We start from the raw sequence: 24119 nt of genomic DNA on the forward strand, positions 1-24119 counted from the left end.
GACGGGATACATCCTCAGGGATAGAGACTGTGCCGTCCTTCTCTTCTAGATAAGACAAAATGCCAGCGGGTCCAGTGCCCTGCACAAGGCTGCCCTGCAGGTGGTGGGGCCAAGACTCAAAGCCACACTTACAAACGCCTCTCCTGCATGGAGGGCGGGAGGTTGGGGTGACAGGTTGAGGAGAAGTGAAGCACCAGTGATGGAACCCCTACTCCAAGAGCTGGGACTGAATGGCCTGGGGGCAAGAGAGGGAGCCAGATCGAACGCATTTTATGACCCCATTAATAATAAATCTGGCCCCCACATGAACTCGGTGGTGACACTGTTAATGCACTTCCAGCCATATCCTTTTTTTCTTCTTTTTAGATTGTGGTAAAATATACATAACATGTAATTCGCCGTTAGTGACATTTGGTACATTCACAATGTTGTGCCAGTTGCCACCCCTATCTAGTTCTGGAACATTCTCGTTATCCTAAAAGGAAACCCTGGTGCCCACTATTTGTATCGAGAGTCAGATTATGTGCTGAGGACCTGGCCAGAGCCTAACACATTGATGTGAAGAAGATGTGCCTGAACCTAAGACAACCCCAGCCTCCCAATGAGGAAGGTTTTGACTTTTTAAAACACTAGCTTGAATAGGTAAACTTTTTAGGGTAATATTCATATATTTTCCAGTGGCACATGTTATCATTCACATACTGTATAAAACAATACACTCACTTAAAAACACGGCTCTCCCCCGCTCTCCACGCTTCACTCACATCTTCAACATCAGTGTCCTGCGCGTAACCAGAAGCACAGTTTGAACCAGCTGCCAGCAGTCTGGTTTATAGTCTCGTCTCCACAGCCTAAACAGAGTTGGCTATTTCTTATCATTCCAGAAGATGTTGAAGCTTTTTTTTTTTTTTTTTAATAACAGCGTCTTTGAGATATAATTCACATACCATAACATGCATATGTTTAAAGTGTACAAGGTGGTGAATTTTATTATATTCACAATCACAATTCACAATCATCATCTCTATGTACAGAACACTTTCATCTCCCCAAAAGAAACCTGCGCCATTTGCAATCCCTCCCTTTTCTCCCTTCCCCCCAAAACCTGGCAATCACTTTCTGTCCCCATAGAGTTATTATTCTGGATACTTCACATGCACGTATCGTAGAACATATGGTTTTTTGAGTCGGGTGTCTTTCTCTTTGCATAATGTTTTCAAGGTTCATTCATACTGTAGCATGTGTCAGCAACTCATCCTTTTTTGTGACTGCACAGTAGTCCATCTTATGGATGTACCATGTTTTGTCCATCCAGCCCTCAGCTGATTGGCATTTGGGCACTTGCACCCCTTGGCTAGCATAAGTAGCACCAGAATTCTCCTTTTGGCTTCCCTTTTTCAGTATGTTTATCCTCATTTTATTTTATTTTTTAAATATATTTTTATTGATTTCAGGAAAGAAGGGAGAGGGAGTGAGAGAGATAGAAACATCAATGATAAGAGAGAATCGTTGACTGGCTGCCTCCTGCACAGCCCCCATTGGAGATTAAGCCTGCAACCCTGGGCATGTGCTCTGACTGGAAGCCGAACCTTGACCTCCTGGTTCAAGGTCGACACTCAGCCACTGAGGTACACTGCCTGGCCTGCTTATCCTCATTTTACACACGCAACACTGAGAACGGAAAAATGGAGACTTTGGTGTCATCTTGTGCCTTCTCGGTCCAGCGAGCTCAGGTTTATCTGAGGGCAGAATAGCTGGTTGACCCTGAGAACGTGAAAGGTGCTGGTCCTCAAACCAAGGAGAGCCCAAGAGCCCTCCCTCCCAGGAGGCCTGGTCCTCACCTTTTACACCTGTGCGGAGTGGGAGGCGCAAAGGCACATCTGTAACAAGGATGCGTGTCCCTAAGACCCTCCCTTGGGCTTGCTCAGGTTTGGCGGTGAGAGGGAGCTGCGTGGGATCCAGCAGGAGCTCTGTCATGCCAGCAACTCGAGGCCCTGCTGGGGAGGCAGCCAAGATTCAACCATAGCAAAGTCCTGGCCTGTCCTCCTTCTGATGCTCGGGGCAGCCAGACCTCTCCTCGGAAGCCATGGGCCCCTCCCGTCCTGCACTCCCACCCATGGCCAAGCTCGGCCTGTGGTGGCTCCTTCTGACCCCAGCAGGTGAGTGAGTGTCATCATGAGGACATCAGGTCACACCTGCGAGCTCACATGCTGTGGAGGAAACTCCTGCGTGGGTATGGGGGGGGGGCGCTCGGCAGATCTTCAGGGTCTCTAAGCTGTTAGATCCACAGTGAGGGGCAGGGCGCACATAGGTCAGACACCGGCAGCTGCAGCACCCAGAACCCCGGCTCCAGTGTCCCTCATCCACAAGTGCCAGTCGTGCTGTGACCCTCCCAGGCGGGCTGGAAGGATCCCCATGCGATGAGAGGCTGTGACTGGCACCTGGAATACAGTCATGCTGGATGCATGGCGACTGCTGCTATGGATGTGCTTCTCCAGATGTTCGCCTCCACCCGCTCAGGCAGCAGAACCTACGAGGTGAAGCTGTCCACAGAACAGACATGGAGAGTCCCATCAGACAGGTTAGGGACACTTTCCCTGAGCTCCTCAGTTCTGGGCTGCACTTCGGTCTCTCGGTCTGACTTCTTCCTCACTCCTCGGCCTTGACACCCCTCCTCGGCACTGTTTCCATGCCTTCGGAGAGAATAGTCAAAGAGCAACGGACACTTCTTGAGTTCCAACCATGTGCTGGTTGTTAAGTTCGCATGAACATTATCCCAGTGGTCAGCAAACTGAGGCTCGTGAGCCACGTGCGGCTCTTTGGCCCCTTGAGTGTGGCTCTTCCACAAAATACCAAGGCCTGGGCGAGTCTATTATATTTTTGAAGAAGTGGCATTAGAATAAGTTTAAGTTTAAAAATCTTGGCTCTCAGAAGAAATTTCAATCTTTTGAAATTGCTGTACTGTTGATATTTAGCCCTGCTGGCTAATGAGTTTGCCGACCACTGCATTATCCTATGGAATCCTCAATAGTGTTGTGAGATAGGTTCCGGAGAGCGTCCCCACTTTACAGATGAGGAAACTGAGGCTGGGTGCGGTTGAGCGGCTCTGGTTTGATGGGAGAGGGAGTTGGGCAGCCACCACCATGGACTCCTGGAGCCCCCACTCTTCCTTCCTGTCCCACAGTGTCCCACAGAGCCCCCCACATCCAAGCCGAGGATCGCCTCTTCAAACACCTCTTCAGGGCTTACAACCGCTGGGCACGGCCAGTGCCCCACTCCTCGGACGTGGTCATCGTGCGTTTCGGGCTGTCCATAGCCCAGCTCATCGATGTGGTATGGCTGTCCCACTGCCCTTGAGCCCTAGGGACCAGCCCCCAGATCACAGAACCCCTTCCTGGGGTCCTCTCTCCCCCCTCAGCTCCAGCGCCTGTCCCTGTGCACCCCCAGCCCACCCCAATCAGAGCTTACCTCCCTCCTAGCCCTGGGGCCCCTCCTGGGAGGACACTGAGTTAGCAGTGGGCTGTCTAGATGCTTTGCTCATTCACTGGACACAAGCCCAGAAGACCCAAGTGGCCTGTGTGATCCTGAAGAATCTGAGTGAGGGCCACAGTGTTTGGACGGTCTCGGCCGGGCTGGGCTTGCTGTATCATGTAAGATGGCCTTCTAGAGAGGGAGGGGCTTGAGTCAGCCCACCCCCAGGTTTCCCTGTCTTCTGGGGCTGGTTCTGCCACTCTAACATCTCCTCTCCTCTCTCCCACTGCCTCCTGGCCAGGATGAGAAGAACCAAATGATGACCACCAACGTCTGGCTAAAGCAGGTGAGGGCCCCTCCTGGTGAAGGCAGGAGTAGGGGCAGGGCTTTTCCTCTGAAGGGCCAGTTTCCTCTCCTCCCTGGATCCCCCCTCCCTAGGTTCACTCATTTGTGTAAATGTTACACGACTATTCCCAGAGGGGAAACGGCATCACGCATGGGGCTTTTTCCAACATGGCGCCGTTTTAGTGCAAATGCACAAAAGCAAACTGGCCCATGGACCAGGAGGCAGGGTTCAAGCCCCAGTGCTGCCAACAAAGTTGACTTTATAGATGGTAGTGGTTATTATTTTAATTACTAGAGGCCCGATGTACAAAATTTGTGCATGGGGGGTGGGGTCCCCCTCAGCCCAGCCTGCACCCTCTCCAATCCGGGATCTCTCTCATAATCTGGGACTGCTGGCTCCTAACTGCTCACCTGCCTGCCTGCCTGATTGCCCCTAACTGCTCCCCCCTACAGGGCTAATCATCCCCAACTTCCTCCCATGCTGGACTGGTCACCCCCAACTGCCCCCACCAGCCTGGTAGCCCCAAACTACCCCCTCCCCTGCTGGCCTGATTCCCCCACACAGCCTGCTGTTCGGTCATTCGTATGGTTGTTTTGGTCTTGACAGACCCTGGCTTTTTATATATTAGGATTATAAGCCCCATGAGGCAAGGACAGGCTTGTATGTCAATGCCAGTCATTCTCTATTGGGAGTGGTTGTTCCTTTTAGGTCCAGAAGGGACACGGGAAACCCTCCCAGAAATAGGACCCTACAACTTGGGAGTTTTTTCATTGCTGGGATATTCATTTATTGAGCATCTACCAGGGGCGAGGTGCTAGAAATGCAGATGTTGTCCTAGTCTTCATGGACCTTACAGGGGCATTAAATCAACAAACACGCACGTCCACATGTAATTACCGTTTGTGACAGTGCCTTAGAGGAAACTTCAGAGAGTGAATAATACTAACCTTTCTTAGCTGTATATTCTGGCAGGTTTTTTTTTTAAAATGTATTTTATTGATTTTTTACAGAGAGGAAGGAAGAGAGATAGAGAGCTAGAAACGTCGATGAGAGAGAAACATCGACCAGCTGCCTCTTGCACACCCCCTACTGGGAATGTGCCCGCAACCAAGGTACATGCCCTTGACCGGAATCGAACCTGGGACCTTTCAGTCCGCAGACCGATGCTCTATCCACTGAGCCAAACCGGTTTCGGCTTCTGGCAGGTTTTTACCTCTCTGCTCCTCAGTTTCCTTATCTGTGAAATGGAGAAATACTTCCACCTTTTGGCATTCCCTGCCCGGGTGCAAAAAAAAACCCCTGTAAATTGTAATGCTTAAAAAAAAAAATTACTGCAAATGAGTGAGGTCCTCCCTTCTCCCTCTGCTACGTTGTCCCTCTAGGCTAGGGAGTAGCAGAACGAAGATGCCTAGAAGCGGGACTAGGATGACTTAGGGTCTAAGTGTGCCCGGGACTCTGAACATGAGAGCTGGGCAAAGCGAGAGATTGGCCACGTCCGGCCAGACTCCCGATTCCCAGCTCCAGCCCCTCTGCTCGGTGGGGCTGGGTGACCAGCTCTGGTGCCCCTGAACGCGGCTGCTGGGGCGTCCGGGCGGCCCCACGATTGCCCTGAGACCTCCTCCCCGCCGGCACCGGGCGCCCTGACCTCCCTCCCCACGCACAGGAGTGGAGCGACTACAAGCTGCGCTGGAACCCGGCGGAGTTCGGCAACATCACGTCCCTCCGGGTCCCTTCGGAGATGATCTGGATCCCGGACATTGTCCTCTACAACAAGTAGGAGGCCGCTGCGGCCTGGGGAGGGCCCCTGGGAGGAGTTTGTGGGTTGGACTGGGAGAGCGCGCCCCCTTGTGTCTCACCTGTACGTCCTCCTCCGAAGTCCTGTTTTGCTATCACTGGCTCCTACTCCGACCCTTTCTCTAGAGGCCTTTATCTCTTTCGTATTGCTCTCTTACCTGAAAGATGAAATGGAGAGGGGCCGGAGACCGGAATGCCAGGACACAGGCTTTATTGAAGAGAAGAGTACCACTGCCGGCTGCTTCCAGAGAAAGAGCGGAAGAGAGCGAGGGCTGGGGTACAAGCACCTTTTTAAGGGGAAGATAGGGGACGTTGCTTAGGGCACTCAGCACATGCTGACTGGTGGTTTCATGTAAGGCCTATGATTAGGGACCTAGGGACTTAGGAATTGGGGGCTTGGGGTATTTGGCAGATGCTGATTGGTGGTTCAATGCTCAGGAATGTCCGGCTGCAGGTGTTTACCTCTGTCCATCAATTGGAGGAAGGGAGGATCTATCATTACCCACACCCGAATGTACTGAGCACCTATTGTGTATCAGTGCTTGTGGGATACGGATTTCCCAACGCTGTTATTTGCAAAACGCGGTTGGTGCAGGCTGTGAAAGCAATGCCTCAGGCTGGGCTCTTGCAGGATGGTAGTGTTGCTGGAACAGGTAAGCAGCGGCTGGGGTACCTACCACCCTCGAAGGCAGCAAGCTCCCTTGGCCTGGGTATTTTCAAAAATCATATCACTTACAGTTGCCTTGTATTCAAGACCAAACACGACCAGACTTTGAGCATAATGACTAGAAGCCAGGACAAGGCCAGATGGTCTCTAGAGAGCCCGGCAACAGAGGAGGGAGGGGAAGGACAAATGGTGTTTGGCCACAGGTAGTTCTTCATTGGAAAGGCTAGAGTTTAAAATGAAAAGGTGTTTGGCATTGTGTTCATCTGACATGGGATGCTGTCTAAAGTGGGGCTCTCAGGAAAACCTGGAGATGTGAACAGACATGAAAAAATGGTCCTGTGGCCAGATAATTCTGGATAACATACATCGCCTCCATGTTGACCTCCCAGTCCTTCGGGAAATGTCAGTACACTCAGTAGCATCTCAATGTTAGAAGCTGTGCAGGCAGGAAACCAATCCAGTCAGGCATTTCCCGATTTGTTGGAGCCAACTTTGGAAACACCGTTTTTTAAAAACAATAAGACAAAGGGAAAAGATACATTTTTGGAGGTTTGGTGCCTCCGGTTGGATCCAAGAGCAACCACAAGGATTGCCTCTCAGTGGAGCCATTTCTGTGAAGAGTCAGCATGGGCTACCAGGAGTCCACACCGCACGGGCCCAGGGCCTGCTGCTGCCCAGAATCACAGGCACCTCCCCCATATCTCTGTGCCCTGAAGCCAGTACCCAAGACCTTCGGCTTCATGTGCTTCTGGCACAGGTCAGATGCCAAGTCCTCAGTATCACAGATGCCCTGGGGATTGAGGATTGCCAATCAGGCTTTGGCCTGTGTTACTGGAATATAACAGGTGAATCTTACGATAGGACAAAAGTGCAAACCAAATTCTTATATTTGAAGAAGGATCTCCGCCTCGGAAACACCCCATTCCAGGGTTACAGAAAGATCAAAGAAATCCCACTCTCCTTCCTCAAAATAGGGGGCATGTGGCCATCTAGTGGTGACTGTGTGTGAAGACACAATGCCTTAAAAAAAAATTTTTTTTTTAACTTTTGCCTGATCTGTGATTCTCTTTCAAAATTCCCAGCGTTTTCTTTAAAAATATATTTTTTATTGATTTCAGAGATGAAGGGAGAGAGATATAGAAATATCAATGATGAGAGAGAATAATTAATCAGCTGCTTCCTGCATGCCCCACACTATTGGCTCAAACCTGAAATCCCAGTATGTGCCCTGACAGGGAATCGAACTTTGACCTTCTGGTTCATAGGCAACACTCAGCCACTGTGCCATGCCCCTGGCTGGGCCAGTGGGGTTTTTTGTTTGTTTGTTTGTTTTTGTTTTTTAAAGTTTCCGGTTTTCTAATCTCTAGCTTGGAATGACTCCATGGGAAAGAATTCTCTTCCTGCATGTTCTGGTTCTCCTGCCTTTAGGATTGACCTTGAGAATTATTAAAGATTAAAGGTCCAATGCATGAAATTCATGCATTGGTAGGGTCCCTAGCAGTGCTGGCTGCCAGCAGGGTACTCCCTCTCTTCTCCCAGCCGGCCCCGCCCCCTGGTCAAACTCCGGGTCCAGGGGACAAGTTGCATACTATGCTTTTATTACATAGGACTAGGGAGCAGAACACTGTGCCACCTCCTAGAGGGAATCAGGGGTTCAGGTGCCCAATTCCAGTGTTTCCAGAGCCCAGGTGGGTCCTTAGATGCCTCGCTCGGTGACGCAGCAGGCCCTGCCCCTTTAATCCACGCACACCCCATGGATTTTGTGCTTCGCCTCCTGTTCCTTGTTCTGGAGGATGCTCTGCTCGGACCTTCTCCACCTCATCTCCCAGCAAGTCCTGTCATCAGTCAGGGCCTCGCTCAAGTGGCAGCTTTCATGGTGACCCTGCTCACTCCAGCCAGAAGCGAGTTCCCCACGCAGTTCCTGAGGAGAGCTCAGACAGCCCTCAGAGCGCTGCTGTCAGACCACTTCCCTTGGGGGGTGGGTGCTTGGGGCTGTGTCCCATTCCTCCTGCTTCCTTCAGGGCAGGCTGAGTCTCACACTGTCCCCCCACAGCTTCCCTGTAGGCCCAGTGGGTGAGGCTGGCTCAGAAATGCTCGGTAAATGGATGGCATCCAGGAATTACCTTCCTTTACTAGCAAAGATGTCGGGTCTCTTCTCAGCAAGCTACTCAGGATCCCAGGTGGACAAGGTGTGACCCCCAGTGGAGGTCCTTACCATTTGCTGCGGGGGAGAAAATGCACTCATAAATAATCACTTTACACGGGTAAATGGACACAAACAGAAAAATCAAGCTAAACTACCCCATAAACATATCGAGATATATATATATATATATATATATATATATATATATATATGATCTATAGGGCAATCAAAAAGATATATTCTATATTCTATATTCTATATTCTATATTCTATATTCTATATTCTATACTCTATACTCTATACTCTATATTCTATATTCTATATTCTATATGTATACTAATGGCCCAGTGCACAAAATTCATGCACATTAAAAGGGACTTAATTAGAGGAAATATTTTAATATTGCTATTTGCCCTTTCTCTAATAGAAGTGTCACAGATGAAAGAAAATTAGTAAAATGTATATGAAAATCTCCCTCCTGTCAGAGTCTGGGGCATGCCGCAGGACTCAGAGTCAAGTCCCTGCTCGCCCGCATGTGCTTTGAAATCGCAGGAGACCCAGACCTGGCTGGCCCCATCCTGGGGTACGGCCTGAGGTCTCTCATCAAGCCCTGCTAGGCAGGGGGTGCAGCTTGAGGTTCCCCGTCCTAGTGCTGGGGTGAGGGGCGTGGCCAGGTCTCCAGCCAGGCACCGGGGCAGGGGGATGTGGCCTAAGGTCCCCTATCAAGCTCCCCACGTGAGGAGCATGGCCTGAGGTCCCCTGTCAAGCCCTGCCAGGTGGGGGGTGCAGCCTGAGGTCCCCCAGCCCCGTGCCTGGATGGGGGAGGGGGCGGGGGGTGCTCAACCTGAGGTTCCCAGTCAAGCCCACTGGGTGCCAAGTGACCTCAGGTCCTTGCTGATCGGTTGTTACATGTCACAGCATGACAACCATTTGCATATTAGCCTTTTATTTTATACATATATTCATATATATATATATATATATATACACACACACACACACACACACACACACATATATATATATATATATTAGAGGCCTGATGCACAAAATTCGTGTAAGAGTAGGTTCTCGCAGCCCCTCGCAGCCTTGGCTGGCCCTCACAGCCCCGGCTTGATCCAGATGATCATTCTGCTGTTCAGTCTAATTAGCATATTAGCTCTTTATTATATAGGATATAACATCAGAATGTTAATAGTGGCTGTTTTTGACATTCTTGGAATATTTTTATATTCTTCAATATTTCTGCTTTGTTATATATATATATATATATATATATATATATATATATATATATATGGAGAGAGAGAGAGAGAGAGAGAGAGAGAGAGAGAGAGAGCGCTTGAAAGAGCCCCATAGCTATAAATGGCAGTGTGCTTGGGGAGCCTCACACACTGGCTTAAAACCCAATAACCTGGCCAAGCCTGGCTTTGTGGTCGGGTCCCCCTGCTGCAGCCTGGTCTGGGCAGGTGGGGTGTGCCAGGCCCTCCAGCTCCCCTCTTCTCCTCAGTGCCGACGGGGCGTTTGTGGTGAACCACATGACCAAGGCCCACCTCTTCTCCTCGGGCACCGTGCACTGGGTGCCCCCGGCCATCTACAAGAGCTCCTGCAGCATCGACGTCACCTTCTTCCCCTTCGACCAGCAGAACTGCAAGATGAAGTTCGGCTCCTGGTCGTACGACAAGGCCAAGATTGACCTGCAGCCGATGGAGCAGACGGTGGACCTGCAGGACTACTGGGAGAGTGGCGAGTGGGCCATCATCAACGCCACTGCCACCTACAACACCAAGAAGTACGACTGCTGCGCCGAGATCTACCCCGACGTCACCTACTACTTCGTCATCCGGCGCCTGCCCCTCTTCTACACCATCAACCTCATCATCCCCTGCCTGCTCATCTCCTTCCTGACCGTGCTGGTCTTCTACCTGCCCTCCGACTGCGGCGAGAAGATCACTCTGTGCATTTCCGTGCTGCTCTCGCTCACAGTCTTCCTCCTGCTCATCACCGAGATCATCCCCTCCACCTCCCTGGTCATCCCGCTCATCGGCGAGTACCTGCTCTTCACCATGATCTTCGTCACCCTGTCCATCGTCATCACGGTCTTCGTCCTCAATGTCCACCACCGCTCCCCCCGCACCCACAACATGCCCCGCTGGGTGCGAGGGGCCTTCCTGAGCCACGTGTCCCGGTGGCTCCTGATGAAACGGCCTCTGCCACCCTTGGAGCTCCAGGGCTCCCCAGATCTGAAGCTGGACCCCTCCTATTGCTGGCTGGAGACCAACATGGATGCACAGGAGAGGGGGGAAGAGGAGGAAGAGGAGGAGGAGGAGGAGGAGGAGGAGGAGGAGGAGGAGGAGGACAGATGGGTGTCATCCTCCTCCATGGATGTCCTCTACAGCCATGGTGGTCTGCACCAAAGGGTCTCCGGTCCCAAGGCCAAGGCCCCGTTGCGGAAGGGTGGGCTCCTGCTGTCACCTCACCTGCAGGAGGCACTGGAAGGCGTGCTCTACATTGCTGATCACCTGCGGTCTGAGGACGCAGACTCTTCAGTGAGTTGGGGCCGGGCCCCACCCCTGGGTGACCCCACCAGCCTAGGGCATCTCCTTACCCCAGGGTGTTGGCTGGGCCAAACCAGTCTCCTCCGTGAGAGGACCCATCGCCCTCAGTCATGGCCTTGGGAGTCGGAAATAAATAGTGAGGGAGAAAGTCTAGTCGGCGGCTCTTAAGACATGAATTGGCAGGTGGCAGACCAGCAAAGCCTGACTGGGAGGCAGCTAGATGGAGGGAGGGATTGCAGGCGCAGAGTTTCTCACGCCACTCCGCCATTTCTCACCATTGCCCCGTTTTTGTTTTGTTTTGTTTTGTTTTGTTTTGTTTGCGGTGTGTGTGAGGGGGGGTGGGGGTGGGGGACAGAGGGAGTATCATCCCGAGAGACCACACATCAGGCTACTGCTTCCTCCTTTGTCCTGATGTCTCCCTCCTCGTTTGTGGGCCCTGGGCATTTTGTGAGCTTCACTGTCCACCAGGTGGGCCCCCTCCCTGGCCTCTGCCCTGTCCGGCAGTCTTAGGTGAGCCGGCCACTCCCCAGGATCACAGAATTCTTCTTAACAACCCAGGGGAGGGTGAAAGTCCCGGAGGCCATTCCTGGGTGGCCTTGTGGAGTAGATAAGAAACATTCATCATGATCTAATCTGGGAGCAGCTATGAGTTCAGACCCTCTCACCTGCACTGTGAGCCCCAAACCCACAAAGCGCCCCCCCCCCAACTCCCCCAACCTTCTCTGGATACCTCCCCTCCCCTCCCTCTCTCCACCTTCTAGGGTAGGTGGGTGAGTGGGGGCTGCGGGAGCAATGTGGGGCAGTGAAGTCTTCCCCATCTGTAAGTACAGGGTGGTGTGTTTAAGCCACTGTGGGCCCTGGGTGGTCCCAGAACCTGCTAGTCCCCTCCAGCCTCTCTCACCTTGAACTTGAGAGCCTCGGGAAAGCTCTGGCCTATGTCAAGGGCAGGACAGGGCTGGAATCACTTAGGAAAATATTGTTTGAGTCTTGAGACAACGCTACTCCACACTCACCCCCATGTTAGCTCCTCACGGTCTCCCTGAGGCACCCCTTGCGTCCCCCCCCCCCCCCCCCCCGTGCCATTTTCATAAGGGTTGGGCATGCGTGGGACCCGCCTTTTTCCTAGGCCAGGGCCTATCTCTGAGTGCCCTCCCCCTGCAGGTCAAAGAAGACTGGAAGTACGTGGCCATGGTCATTGACAGGATCTTCCTCTGGCTGTTCATCATCGTCTGCATTCTGGGGACCGTGGGTCTCTTCCTGCCCCCGCTCCTGGCCGGAATGATCTGACTTCCCATCCCTGGCTTCCGCCGACCGTGTTTGCTGCTGCCTCTAGACTCCACCTTTGGGGTCCACACCACGTGACTGCGGGTGCCTCTCCGTGGCATCCCAGCCACCAAAGACTTCCTGGCCCCACTCACTTGGCGGAAGTGCCCTCCGTGCGGAGACGCTCCTGGGCCCGGAGCTGTATTTCGATGCCCAGGAGCAGGAAAGGAGGCAGCTGCTCTGCAGAAGGCGATGCTGCGGCGCTGACGACGTGAAGCTCGTGAGCGTCCCCTGAAGGAGCTCTACAGACATGAGTGACAGGAGGGCCGAGCAGGGGGAGCAGATGGCAGGGGCGGGGTGGGGGCAGGTGAGGAGGAACAGAACACAGACCTCAAAGGAGGCGTCATTGGGATGAGGGGGGAGAAGGCGCTGCAGGGTGCACGTTGTGGGTTCTGGAATGAGCCTGAAGTGTGGGCTTGGTCCAGTGTGGAGAGCAGAGAGAGGCTGGCGGTTGGGAAGGTGGGTTGGGGTGTCTGAACCAGGTAGACCAAGGGGTTCAGAGTCTGAGACCACAGATCTGACAGTAGAGCGGAGAAGGCTTTCTGGAAGGGGAGGAGGGGAGGCAGGGCAGTGGAGGGGAAATGCAGGGGGACCCTCGGCAGAGGGAGGAGGGTACATGGTCGGATGCTGGTACTGGGCCAGCCCACCCAGCTCCAGTGAGTCCTGAGACATGCCCTTTAGCCTTGTCCTGCACCCCCACCCCCCACCCCCGAAAAGCGGCTCAGCACCAGCTACCCCAAGAGGTTAAGGGTCCTTGTCTACAGGGCACCATCTGCCTCTCAACTCATGTGGACACATCACAGGCCACCCAGAGCCACTTTTGAGCCACATCAAGCCCACAGCCTGCTCCCTCCCTCCTTCAGGAGGGGCTGAGGGCAGTGAGGGGATTATTCTGAACCCGAGACTGCTGTGCACATGCAGACACGTGGGACCCAGGACCTCTTCCCTGCCCAGCAGGCCTTCCCTGACCTTCCCAAAGCCCCATGGGACTCTGACCAGCTCTGAGCAGTCTGTTCTTGAACCTCGGAATCCAGCAGTCCCTGGCCCTGGCTGCAGTGATCAGGCCCCGCCCCCGCCCCATCTAGACCCACGTCCCCAGCAGCCAAAGATGTGGGCACTGGGTTCTTGGGTCAGTGTGGGGACCCCAGGCAGAAAGCCGAGCAGAGCGAGCCTCCAATTTCCCTTCGGCCTTTGGGGTCCTCTCCTCCCAAAGTCCCCACTCACCGTTCCCTGACAGACCAAGTGGAAACCCAAGACACCTCAGCCCAGCCTCTGCTCCTCAGTTCTCTCCCAAGACCCCCCCCCCTCCTCAGTGGTCCATTCTGATTTCTGACCCCTCCCTGCCTCAGTGTACACAGCCCCAACCCCCCCCCCCCCTTCCTGGCTCCTCCAGCCTGGATCTCCTGCTGCCGAGATGTTCCCCCACGTTAGTCTGGCTCCCATCCATCTTGCACGTGAATAAAGCAATCAAACGAAATGAAAGCTGCTGTTCATTGCTCTGTGGGACCCCTTGTCAGCATCCCCAGAACCTCCCCCAGAGCCCTGGTTGTGGGCATGCCCGCTGCGAGAGTGCCATTCCACTGGCAATCCTCACGTGCCTATGGGGGGCGGGGGGCTGCCCTGGGACCCCCCTGGAAAATGCCCCCTTGGTCAGGTGCAGGGGCACAGGGGCTGGGGCTCATGTCTGACCCCACTGCCTGGGTGTCACCAGGTGCCCCTCGGATGAGCCCAGGCAGCAGCCCTTGATCTCTGCCCAGCTGAGCACCATCCATTTCTTCGAGGGAGGGCTGTGGTTTGAGGTCAGTGTTCCCCTACTGACAGCAGGTCAAACAAGCAAAGCAGTCAAACCACAAAGCAAATAGTACACTTTAATTCATCCACAAGGCAGATAGAAAGAACATAAAGGGTGATCTGCACAAACAGGAGAGAGGAGGAGGGTGGGGGAAGCCGGTGAGGAAGGGGAGAGAAAGGGAGGAATGAGAAAAGAGGAAAGAAGGAGGAGGAGGCAAAATAAGGAAGGAAGAGAAAAGTGGGCTCGAGGAGGAAAGTGGATTGTGGTCCAAGTCCCGTGTGGCCTCCACTCCCCTTCTCCTCGACAGCTGGCGCGTTGGCCACACGGCGCCCTGTGCCCGGCCTCCCACTAGCTTGTGGCTGGACAGCGTCCCAGGTCCCTGCTCCAGGGGTGCATGGCTGTCAGTCCAGACCAGACTCACATTAAATAAATTCCAATATACACTGTACAAGAAAGCCAGGTCCAGCTCTCATCTCACCAACCAGCCCCTTCGGCAAAAGAAAGCCCCTCTCAGTCCCCTCTGCATCGGGGGCACTTCCGTGGGCAGAAGAGGAAGAGGAATGAATGGCTTGGTTCCCAAATGGCCTGCTATGTCCATGCATAAAGCCATCGTGGCCACTAGGGGCATCAGTGGGACCCCCAGCAGGCCCGGCCGGTAGGAGAAGGACATGGCCAGTGGCCGCGGTGCTCCCTCTGAGCCCTCGTAGCCACCCCCGTGGCTTCTACTGCCCTGAGTCCCCTCTGTCCAGCTGCAGCCTGAGCAGCACAGTCTGGGTGTCGGGTGGGGAGAGGGGGGTCGTGCAAAGTGGCAAGGGAAGGACTCCTCTCGGCCTTCCCCCTGAGAAGACCCATGTGGCCGAAGGCGGGGCGGGGCTGGGGGCAAGGGCGGCACATGACAGAAGGGGCGAAGACGCGGGCGGGCGGCCCACCGCCCCTCACTCGGCAGGCGGGTGAGCCAGGTTGGCCAGGACCTTGGCCTGGTCCACGGCATCGAGCAGGTTCTTGGCGTCCACGGCCAGGGTGTGGGAGGCCGTGAGCATCTGCCGCTTGCACTCCTCGCTCAGGGAGGTCACGGCGTTTTGCTGGGCCAGCCGCATCTTGTTGATGAGCTCTGCCAGGTCCTTGTTGAGCAGTTTCTGGGTCCCTTCGATCTGTGGGAGGAGCGCACAGGAGAGGTTGGGAACCTAAGCCATGCGCGTGTGCACCTTGGTGTTGGCCCGAGCGGCCAGAAGTTCTCTGGGGACAAGTCAGACCCAGACCTGGGCCGGGCAAGGCCCTGGACAGGCCGGAGCCCAGTCACCAAGGACTGCCATTGTAGACACCTTAGAGCACATGTGTCAAACACAAGGCCCGCGGGCCAAATCCGTCCCGCCAGGCCTTGCAATGTGGCCTGCACCGCGCTGTCATCACTGCACTCCGCTGCGTTTCCATCACAATGACAGTTTATGACTGTTCAGTAAACCATTCGGCCCGAGATTTAGGCTGGATTTTAGATTTTGGCCCCTTCTCTGATTGAGTTCGACACCCCTACCTTAGACCCTAACCCACCCCATGCCAGCCCCATCTGATCCAACCCCACAGGCCCTCCTCTTATCACAGTGTCTTCTCGGGCTGGCCCAGTGTTCGAGCGGATGGTTGAGGTCAAGTGCATTTATCCATTTGTGAGCTGCCTATCGTCAAATCAACAGCGCTGGGACCGAGGATGGAGTTGTGGGATTTTGTTTTCTGACCTGTGCCCGGTGCTTAGCTCAGTTCTGAGCACAAGCTCAGCACTCAAGTGTGTTTATCGGGTGACATGAGTGATTGGGCCTTCGTGCCCAGGGCAAGATGCTCTCATGTCAGACGGCACAGCCCGGCCCGGGCTTCTCTGTGGGCTGCTGCTGCCACCCAGAGGGAGGCCGGGTACCCCCTCCCCACACTGTGCTGTCTGGAGCAGCACAGACTGGGGGCTCCGGTGGTCACCTGTTCAGGGGCCGTGGGCTTCCTCAGGGCCTGCGTCTGGTTTCCAGACAGACAGATGTCAGAGCACGGACTGGGCTTCCTATCGCCGCGGTGATGGAGCACCGCCAATCTAGTGGCTTAAAGCCACACAGAGCGTCCTCCCACTTTGCTGGAGGTCAGAGGTCTGGACCAGGTTCTACGGGGCTAACGCCGAGGTAACGGCCGGCCGTGCTCCAGCAGGCTCCGGGGAGACTCCGTCCCTGCCTGTCCAGCTGGGCCTGTGCATCCTTCCAGCCAAATCTGAAATCATTCCCACCTCTGCTTCTCTCATCACCCTCCGTCTCGGCCTCTCACAAGAGCTCTGCCATCCTCCCACGTGGGCCCGTGACTACATTGTAATCAGCGCCATCTCTCCACCTCCACACCCTTAACTTGTCACATCTGCAAAGTCCCCTTTGCCAAGGGAGGTAACAGAGTCCCGGATTTGGGGGAACTAGGACAGGGAGCGATTTGAGGGGCCGTTATTCTGCCTACACAGGCACCATTTCAATGCAGAGTGCCAAGCCTCCTATGTTAGTGTTCTGTGATCGTTTCTCACTTAAATAAAGAAAATGAGATTCAATGGCCAGCAAAAGCAACCTGAACTGCTGTTTCCACAACACACTTGCCATCACTTTAGCAGGGAGGAGACTAGATCAAGGACCGCAGGAGGGGCGAGAGGGAAGATGCATACCCCTTCGTGTGTCCTCACACTTGACAATGTCCCAGCAGCTACTGAGTCCTAAACTGGGAAACTGGCCCTAGGAAGCCGACCAGGGCCCTGGGCACCCACTCATTCCCTCGTGGAACAAGCTCAGACGTGCCGTCAAGGCCCCTGCTGAGGCTTGGCAGGCAGCAAGGAGGCTGCCCAGGGGCCTGTGACCCTCCTGGGTGAACTCAGCTGGGGCAGGTGGAGGCGAAGAGGAGCCAGAGGCTCTGTCCGAGACAAGGACGCTCACCTCCGTACGCGACGATGCCGGCAAGGAAGGCAGGATGCTGTCCACACTGCCGATCAGCTTCCGCAGGCTCAGGCCCACCTTCTGAGAGAGAAAGGGCAGGGCGCCGGTCAGCTTCTGCTTGTGGAGGAAGCCATGCTCCCTTGGGAGAGCATCCCTGATGGGCAGCTGCCTTCCGAGGCTTCCCAGGACTCAATGGGCTTTGACCACCTTGAGCTAAGGGGGTTCTTCCTGGGTCAAGACACCTTTGGGGCCGACCAGGGAGCTCCACCCTCGCCCCTCCTCCCAGGGCTGGGATGCACAGCCTCCACCACCCGGTCCCATTTCTGCCCCCGGCGCTCACCTTCACCACCCCCACGTAGGCCTCGGGGGGCAGCTGGCTGAGCTCGTTCTTGAGGTCCAGCACAGCCTGCACCAGGTCCATGACATTGCTGTACACCTTGTCGTCGGTCCGATCCAGGTTGGCTGTGGGCTGGATGGACTGGGTGGTGGGGGGGGAGTGTCTGGAGTCAGGGAAATGCTGCCATTCCTTCCTGGGCTGGCATTCGAGGTGCCAACGCAGCCACCGGCCCAGTTTGAAAAGAATCTTCCCCAAAAGAGCAGTGCCTGGTCCGGGGGGGGGGCGGGGGGGGCACCCCTTCCTTCTGCTTCCGGGCAGTGCTTCTCACATCAGACTCGGCTGGCCGGGAGCCTTACAGAATCCTGGTGGCCAGCTTCACGCCAGGCCACTGAGCCATCCCCTGGCATGGAGGCTGGGCGTGTGTGTGTGTGTGTGTGTGTGTGTGTGTGTGTGTTCAAAAGCCCCTCGGTGATTCTAACGGAGAGCCACAGCTGAGAGCCGCTGCTCCCGAGTGAGGAGAGCCAGCGCCCAGCCCAGGCTGCTGCAGGAGCCATGTGGGTGCTGAATGCCAAGGGGGCATGCGCCAGGGAGACAGGGGCCCCCACCTCCTGCTCCCGGGGCAGGACCCATGCGCTGTCCCTTCAGGTTGGGGAGGAGACACGGGAGACGGGAGACTGGTCTTCCTTGCTTTTTCATAGATTCGCTGTGCGGCCTTAGGCATGGCACAGGACTCTCTGGGCCTTAAGAGGACACTGGGCTAGATTATTTCGGGAGGGGGGGGGGCTCTGAAGTCTTGGCCGTCTTAAGTCTCGGGGAGCCTTGACAGAGCCCACACGTACCTGTGCGCCCAGCCTCGGCGGCTTCTGTGGGGGGCCGGTGAACTCCGCTGCAAAAGGAGGAAGAGTTCTCATCACCCTGGCCCTCCCCTTCGCGCCCACTGAGAGCCAAGCCACCCCCTCCCCTCTGTCACCGGAGGATCTGGAGAAACAGGACTCTAGTTCCAGAGGACGGCCCTCTGATAGTCAGGGACAAGCACAGCTGTCCTCTGACAGAGAGAAGAAGCCAAGTCGCAGGAGCGATGGAGTGACTGCGAGGGGGCGCCGGCCCTGCCAGCCTGGGCAGCGCACCCTGTGGCCTTGGCAATCACTATCGCGGGGAACAAGCTTCCCTCTGTGAAGGCAGCAGGTGGCCGCGGAATCCCCGGCCTGGTGCCTCCGCAGCAGCTAACGGGGCAGGTGTGTGAGAAGTCCCCAGGGGTCTGCTTGGAGCATGTGTGGAGTCAGGGAAGTGAGACGGCAGAAGAGCCACACTATCCATGCCCCACTGTGAGAAGCAAAGACACACCGAGCCCTGTGGAGCCGCCGGGAGAGCCAGCCAGGAGCGGAAGTCACGAGGCCTGGCTGTGTGACCCCGGGCGGCTCACTGACAAGCCCTGGACCTTAATTTCCATCTGCAAATAAGGGGGTTGCTCAGAAGGGTTCCTGGAGCCAGACCGCCTGGGCTCCCCTCTGAGCTGTGCTGATCAGCAGGCGTGTGACTGGGTGAGTTACTTCACCTTCCTGAGCATGGTCTCTCGGCCTTTGTGAAACGGGCGTAATGATAACCTGTACCTCAGCGCTGCCGTGAGAGGAAACAGGCTGACCTCTGAAAGCTACCCCTGAGTCTGTGTGTGGACTGTGTTTCGTTCTCTGTGACTGCTGTCTCCGTCATCACTGCCACTGTCACCTCACCATCACCAGCCCCACCCATCTATTGATAGGATGATGAAGATGAGCCTGTCATGCTGCTGTCTCCTTTCCCCGCCCCCACTCCAGCAGAGGCCTTTGGGGAGACCCGATGGCTTGGCCACCATCGTTCTTCCCTTCATCCCTCAGGCTCAGGGAAGATGAGCATCATGGGAGAGAGGCCAGCGGAACTACCTTATTTCCCTACAGGAGGAGCCTCCTACAGAACGACTGAGGGGCGGCAAGAGAGACCCATCACCTCCTCCAAAGACATGTGAGAAGGAGATAAACTGGAAAGAGGACTAAGGACCCCGGGTCAGAGAGAGAGAGAGACCCGCTGGGCAGGGGGGACAGAGGGTGACAGATGGAATGAGGGGAGGGGAGTGGATGTCAGCTCTAGGACGCAGCTTCTCCGACAAGCCGAGTGAAAACAAGGCAGACATTTTGCAAAACTGCAAGTATAGCCAAGGCCAGTTTGGCTCAGTGGATAGAGCGTCGGCCTGCAGACTGAAGGGTCCCAGGTCAAGGGCATGTGCCTTGGTTGTGGGCACATCCCCGGTGGGGGGTGTGCAAGAGGCAGCTCATTGATGATTTTCTCTCATCGATGTTTCTAAACTCTCTATCCCTCTCCCTTCCTCTCTGTAAAAACTCAAAAAATTATATTAAAAAAAAAAACTGCAAGTGCACGCTGCCGCTCTCTGCAGTGGCCGTGGGCAAGGACGGCGGCTCAGCCCAAGGTATCAAGTGGGCACTCCCGCCAGGAGGAAGGACGCCAATACTCACTGTAGCCGGCCTCCTTCTCCGGGGTCTGGAAGGAAGGAAAGCGAACCGATCACTAACGTGGCTCTGGGCACCACCCACTTCCCCCCTTGACCTGTTCCGCGCCCCCCTCAACAGTGTATTTAGAGGCTTAGAGATCATGGCCATGGGAAGGGGAGGCTCTGGGGAGCTCCTGACCAAGAGTGACCTGGGGGTGTGTCCCTCTTTCCCAAGGGGCTGAGGGGACTTGGATGTAGATCAAGTGAGAGTTCAGGAAAGGGTCCTTGGGGAGGTCAGAGGGCAGAAGAGACTCGCTCCCAAGGTGAGAGGCAGAAAAGGGACGATGAGCAGGCCCCGGGCCTGGAGCTGGGGTGCTGCTGCCCATGAGCACCTCCCAGGCCTTCTCTCTAAGGCAGAGACCTCTCCCGGCGACTTACCAATGGGGACTTGTCGTTCATGTGAACCATGGGGTCCTGCAGGGGAGGAAACAAGCAAAGCACTTAGCATTCCAGAGCGAGAAGCCCTGGGAATGCAGGGGGAGCCCTCACACGGGTCAGCTGGGGAGGCCGAGGAGACACAAAAGGACACGGTGGCGTGGACATCTCTCCCAGCACACTGTTATCACACTGTCTTCAGCAGCTGAGAATGCCTCCCGCCCCGCCCGTGGCCGGAGGCTGCTCACCAAGGACTTCTCCTCCCGCCGCAGCCACTGGTAGTCCTCCACCATCTGCTTCTGCTGCCTGTCCAGGACCTGCCGCATCTTGGCCCTCTCGGCCTCCCACAGCTGCTGGGCCTCTTCCCGGCTGCTGGGTCGGATGAAGTCCTCCTCCTGGGAGGACAGCGGGGGTGAGAGGAAAGGACACCGTGAGCCTGGTACCCAGACTCAGCGGAGGGACAGTCCTCTGATGAACCTTGTGCAGCCTCAAGACTTGGCCCTTTTTTTTTTTTTTTGTAACGATGCTTTTAAGTTCACAGCCATATATGCAGTTATTATTGGGTCACAGTCACCCCCAGGTACATGCCTGTGTTGCAGCGGAATGCCAAACCCAGAACACGCATTAACATGCCTTGTGTGCAAATGATTACATGATCGGTGAAGACAATTTTATTTTCAAATTACTGCCCTCATGTTATTCTTCTCAGCCGGTATTGTTCGTGGTCGCTGTCACTTTAATAAATTTAGACGTGAAAACCAGCCCCCTGGAAAGCCCTGGGCACTTCTCTCTACCCAAGCACCCCTGGGGCAGGTCTGGAAGCTCACAGGGGCAATGGGCTGCCTTCAGCCCCACCGTGGGGCCCACGGGGCCTGAGAGAAGGAGCTCCTGACCACACACCCATCGATCGAGTCTTTTTGTTAAAAACACACTTTTTATCGAGATAATAGTTTGGATTGTTTAACCAAAGTTTAAAGAAATGCATAAGCTAAGAGACGAAGAACAAAATTTTAAAGAAATGTAAGTGTAGAGATATGCAATACCTATCTCCTAGCTTTATTGATCCAACCCTTGTTTTAACTCTTTTGGAAGACTTGGAACCTATTCATAGTTTTACCTATTTTCCCAAAAAGAAGGTGTTGTGTGTTTTCTTTTTACTTGCTTTACTCTCACTCTTCCCCAGGGTTCATTTGTGTAACTTTCTGCTCAGCCCCTTCTAAGTATTGTGGTGCCACTTGTTTTCCGCTGCACTCCTTGCCCCTGGCTCCCTGAGTGTTACTGTGTTTGCTGGATTGCATCAAGCCCAGGGGGGCCTTTGCCAGGGGCGGGACCTCCCTAGAACATCTGGCAAGCAGGCCCCTCGGCTCCTTGCCTTTGAAGTGGCCAGTTTACATACAAGACACTTGCATAAAATGCTAAAAATCACTCTCTATCTATTTAGCAAGCAGGAATCTCTGCCGAATCTCTAAAAATACTTTTCTCACTGAACCCTCTAAAACACACTTGAATATCATAAGAGAGTTAGTTATATTGGAACATTTTTTCCTCGTGCTTATTCGATTCCAATTACTGCTCTCAATTTCTAACAATATTTCTTCCCACAGCTTTGATTTCTTGGTAAACTATTCTCTGTTCATTTTTCTATTCAACAACTATTTATTAAGAAACTATTATGTGGCAGGCTGGGAGGGTAGCCATGGTACACAATAGCTAGACCATTTTTCCCAACTTCAGCACTACTCACATTTGGGGCCAGATAGATCTTTACTGGGGGAGGACTTCCAGGACATTGTAGGTTGCCGAGCCACAACTCCACCCTATAGCGCGCGCACACGCACACCCCCTGCTTGTAACAAAAATGCCTCCAGCCATCACCAAACGTGGCAAAATCAGCCTCCTTTGAGAGCTACTGACTTAGACTTTAAGAAAGCAAATTTCAGAACACAGGAGCATTTTATAATCATAGAATTATTAAAAATACGTAAGATTTATTTCTCGGAGGACACTACTCCAAATGAGAGAATTTTAAGGTTATAAATATTCCCAGTTAAATGTTAACACCTGCAAACACAATGTATGGTTACTCAGGCTACTGACCAAGACTGACAAGCAAGGAGACAAGTACCAAACATTTGACTATAGTTAGGAATCCCCAGGCATAAGAAAAATGTGAGGACTGAGGATCTAATTTGTCCCTAGAGATAATCCTGGTAGGAGGAGTTACCAGAGTCAAGTAAACACCATGTAATCTGTAAGTGCTATCAATAAAAGAAAGCGCCTTCCACTCTAATGGCCCCAGGCCTGGGTAGTGTCTTTCTTACAAAACATTGTAAGATACATTCCAAGACCTGTTCCTATGTCTTACGATTTCATAATCAAATTCAAGGAGAAAATGAGATTTTTTAAAAAAAATTGAATCTCTTTAGGGCTTACTTGTCTGAAACGTACCTCAGATATTCTTTTCAGGCACTAAATACTTAATTGTTTAAAAGGAATCAGGTCCTGGTGGTGTTTTAAAATGTTGCCACAAGCTGAGAACATCCCAGAATTTGGCCACTCCCACCCTTATTTCTACCCCTGCATGCATTCTTCCTCTATTCTAGCCTCTAGCACAGTTCCTGTACTTCCCCTATGGTTTCCCATCACTCAATCTTGGCTCCTACTAATACCTCGGCCTCTTTCATGCCCCCTCATCCAGGTTTCTTCCTATCCAAATCTTACCCATCCTTCCAGGCCAGTAACACAGAGAAGCTTCAGAGAGGAGTTCTCCTCTCTGAACTCCCGCTGCGCCTTTTGCTGTGTCTCTGTGTGACACTCACAGTTTTCTGGCTGGCATGACAGATAGGTGTGCACCTGGCCTGTTTCTTCAGGCCAACTGTCCGCTCCCAGAAGGCAAACCCGCCTGGGCCTCCCTTCAGCACCTAGGGCAGCTCCCTGCAAAGCATTCCTGCAAAGGGTGTGGCTTATTGAGTTTCTATTATTATTTTAAACTTCAGTGGAGAGATTGCTCCCATTCTGGTGTGGCATCCCACAGATTCCTAGGTAAATCAGGCAATCGTAGAAAAATTGTTTTTTATTTTTTTATTTATTTATTTTTTTTATGCGAAAACCATCTCCGATTTTTGTTAAATGCTTTCAAATGCTTTGCAGGGAGCCGATTATACCTTTTCAGCAATCCACCTGGATGGGGCTTTATCCACGTTTCCGATATAACCCATAAAATGGAGTTCATATTTTTAACCTCTTTTCGTTTATTTTAAGAGATGTTCATTATGTTCTTTTAGGCAGACTTTCCTTATGGAGAGTCTTTCTAAACCCCTGACACAAAAGGTCTTTTTTCCCTGCTGCACAGCCTGTCTTTAAGGAAGTGAACAAAGCCCTCCTGGGGAAGCAGCTTAGACAAAGGCAATGCCACCCCGCACGCAGGCAGAACAGCTTCTTTCTAAAAGGTCACATTGTAAAGCAGAACTCACAAAAACTCAATTAATTACAAATAAAGAGTCCAGGGCGGGAGGGTGGAGGAACTGAACACGGCTTAAATTGCATAGCACACTTCAGAATGCAGTTTTATTACCGTTAAGTGTGTGCTAAGATATAAATTGTTTAAATTATAAACGGGGAAATGTAGTCCATAAAATAGATCTTGATGCCTAGCATTCTGAGTTATATTACTCATATGAAAATTTTTTACCCAAGTAAAAATAACGGCACTGAATATATCGACATACGTACTTCCCTACATTTTCTAAATCGATGGGAATAATCATGTTATTTTTTCTAAAAAAAAAAAAAAAAATTATAGAGTCACGTACACGGAACGTGAAATGTC

General features: G+C 53.4%; 2 protein-coding genes across 9 annotated transcripts in view; one reads left to right on the forward strand and one right to left on the reverse strand.

Moving 5' to 3' along the window:
• The first annotated feature begins 1630 nt into the window (after window positions 1-1630).
• Window positions 1631-14309, forward strand: CHRNA2 (cholinergic receptor nicotinic alpha 2 subunit). 2 transcript variants are annotated; one of them, XM_036423790.2, is made up of 6 exons: window positions 1631-2159; window positions 3185-3333; window positions 3773-3817; window positions 5481-5590; window positions 9935-10973; window positions 12144-14309. In XM_036423790.2, the coding sequence occupies exons 1-6, from the start codon at window positions 2087-2089 to the stop codon at window positions 12267-12269; spliced, it is 1542 nt and encodes a 513-aa protein (XP_036279683.1). In that variant the 5' UTR covers window positions 1631-2086; the 3' UTR covers window positions 12270-14309. The 2 variants fall into 2 exon arrangements, with proteins under 2 accessions (XP_036279683.1, XP_036279684.1); XM_036423791.2 differs by lacking the exons at window positions 1631-2159; window positions 3185-3333; window positions 3773-3817 and having other exon boundaries at window positions 5478-5590; window positions 9940-10973.
• Window positions 14310-14896: 587 nt separating this feature from the next.
• Window positions 14897-24119, reverse strand: part of PTK2B (protein tyrosine kinase 2 beta) — a 115420-nt gene continuing 106197 nt past the window's right edge. For 6 of the 7 annotated variants that reach the window (XM_036423783.2, XM_036423782.2, XM_045576961.1 and 3 more), the window contains 7 exons: window positions 20539-20685; window positions 20294-20329; window positions 19881-19905; window positions 18213-18259; window positions 17377-17514; window positions 17037-17117; window positions 14897-15248 (listed from right to left, as the gene is read on the reverse strand). In XM_036423783.2, coding sequence (XP_036279676.1) covers window positions 15033-15248; window positions 17037-17117; window positions 17377-17514; window positions 18213-18259; window positions 19881-19905; window positions 20294-20329; window positions 20539-20685 — 690 coding nt within the window. In that variant the 3' untranslated portion in view covers window positions 14897-15032. Of the gene's footprint in view, window positions 15249-17036; window positions 17118-17376; window positions 17515-18212; window positions 18260-19031; window positions 19388-19880; window positions 19906-20293; window positions 20330-20538; window positions 20686-24119 lie in introns of those variants that run through there. The other variant, XM_045576963.1, reaches the window with a different exon arrangement.

Source organism: Pipistrellus kuhlii, unplaced genomic scaffold (assembly GCF_014108245.1).
Source record: "Pipistrellus kuhlii isolate mPipKuh1 unplaced genomic scaffold, mPipKuh1.p scaffold_m20_p_8, whole genome shotgun sequence".
NCBI lineage: Eukaryota > Metazoa > Chordata > Mammalia > Chiroptera > Vespertilionidae > Pipistrellus > Pipistrellus kuhlii.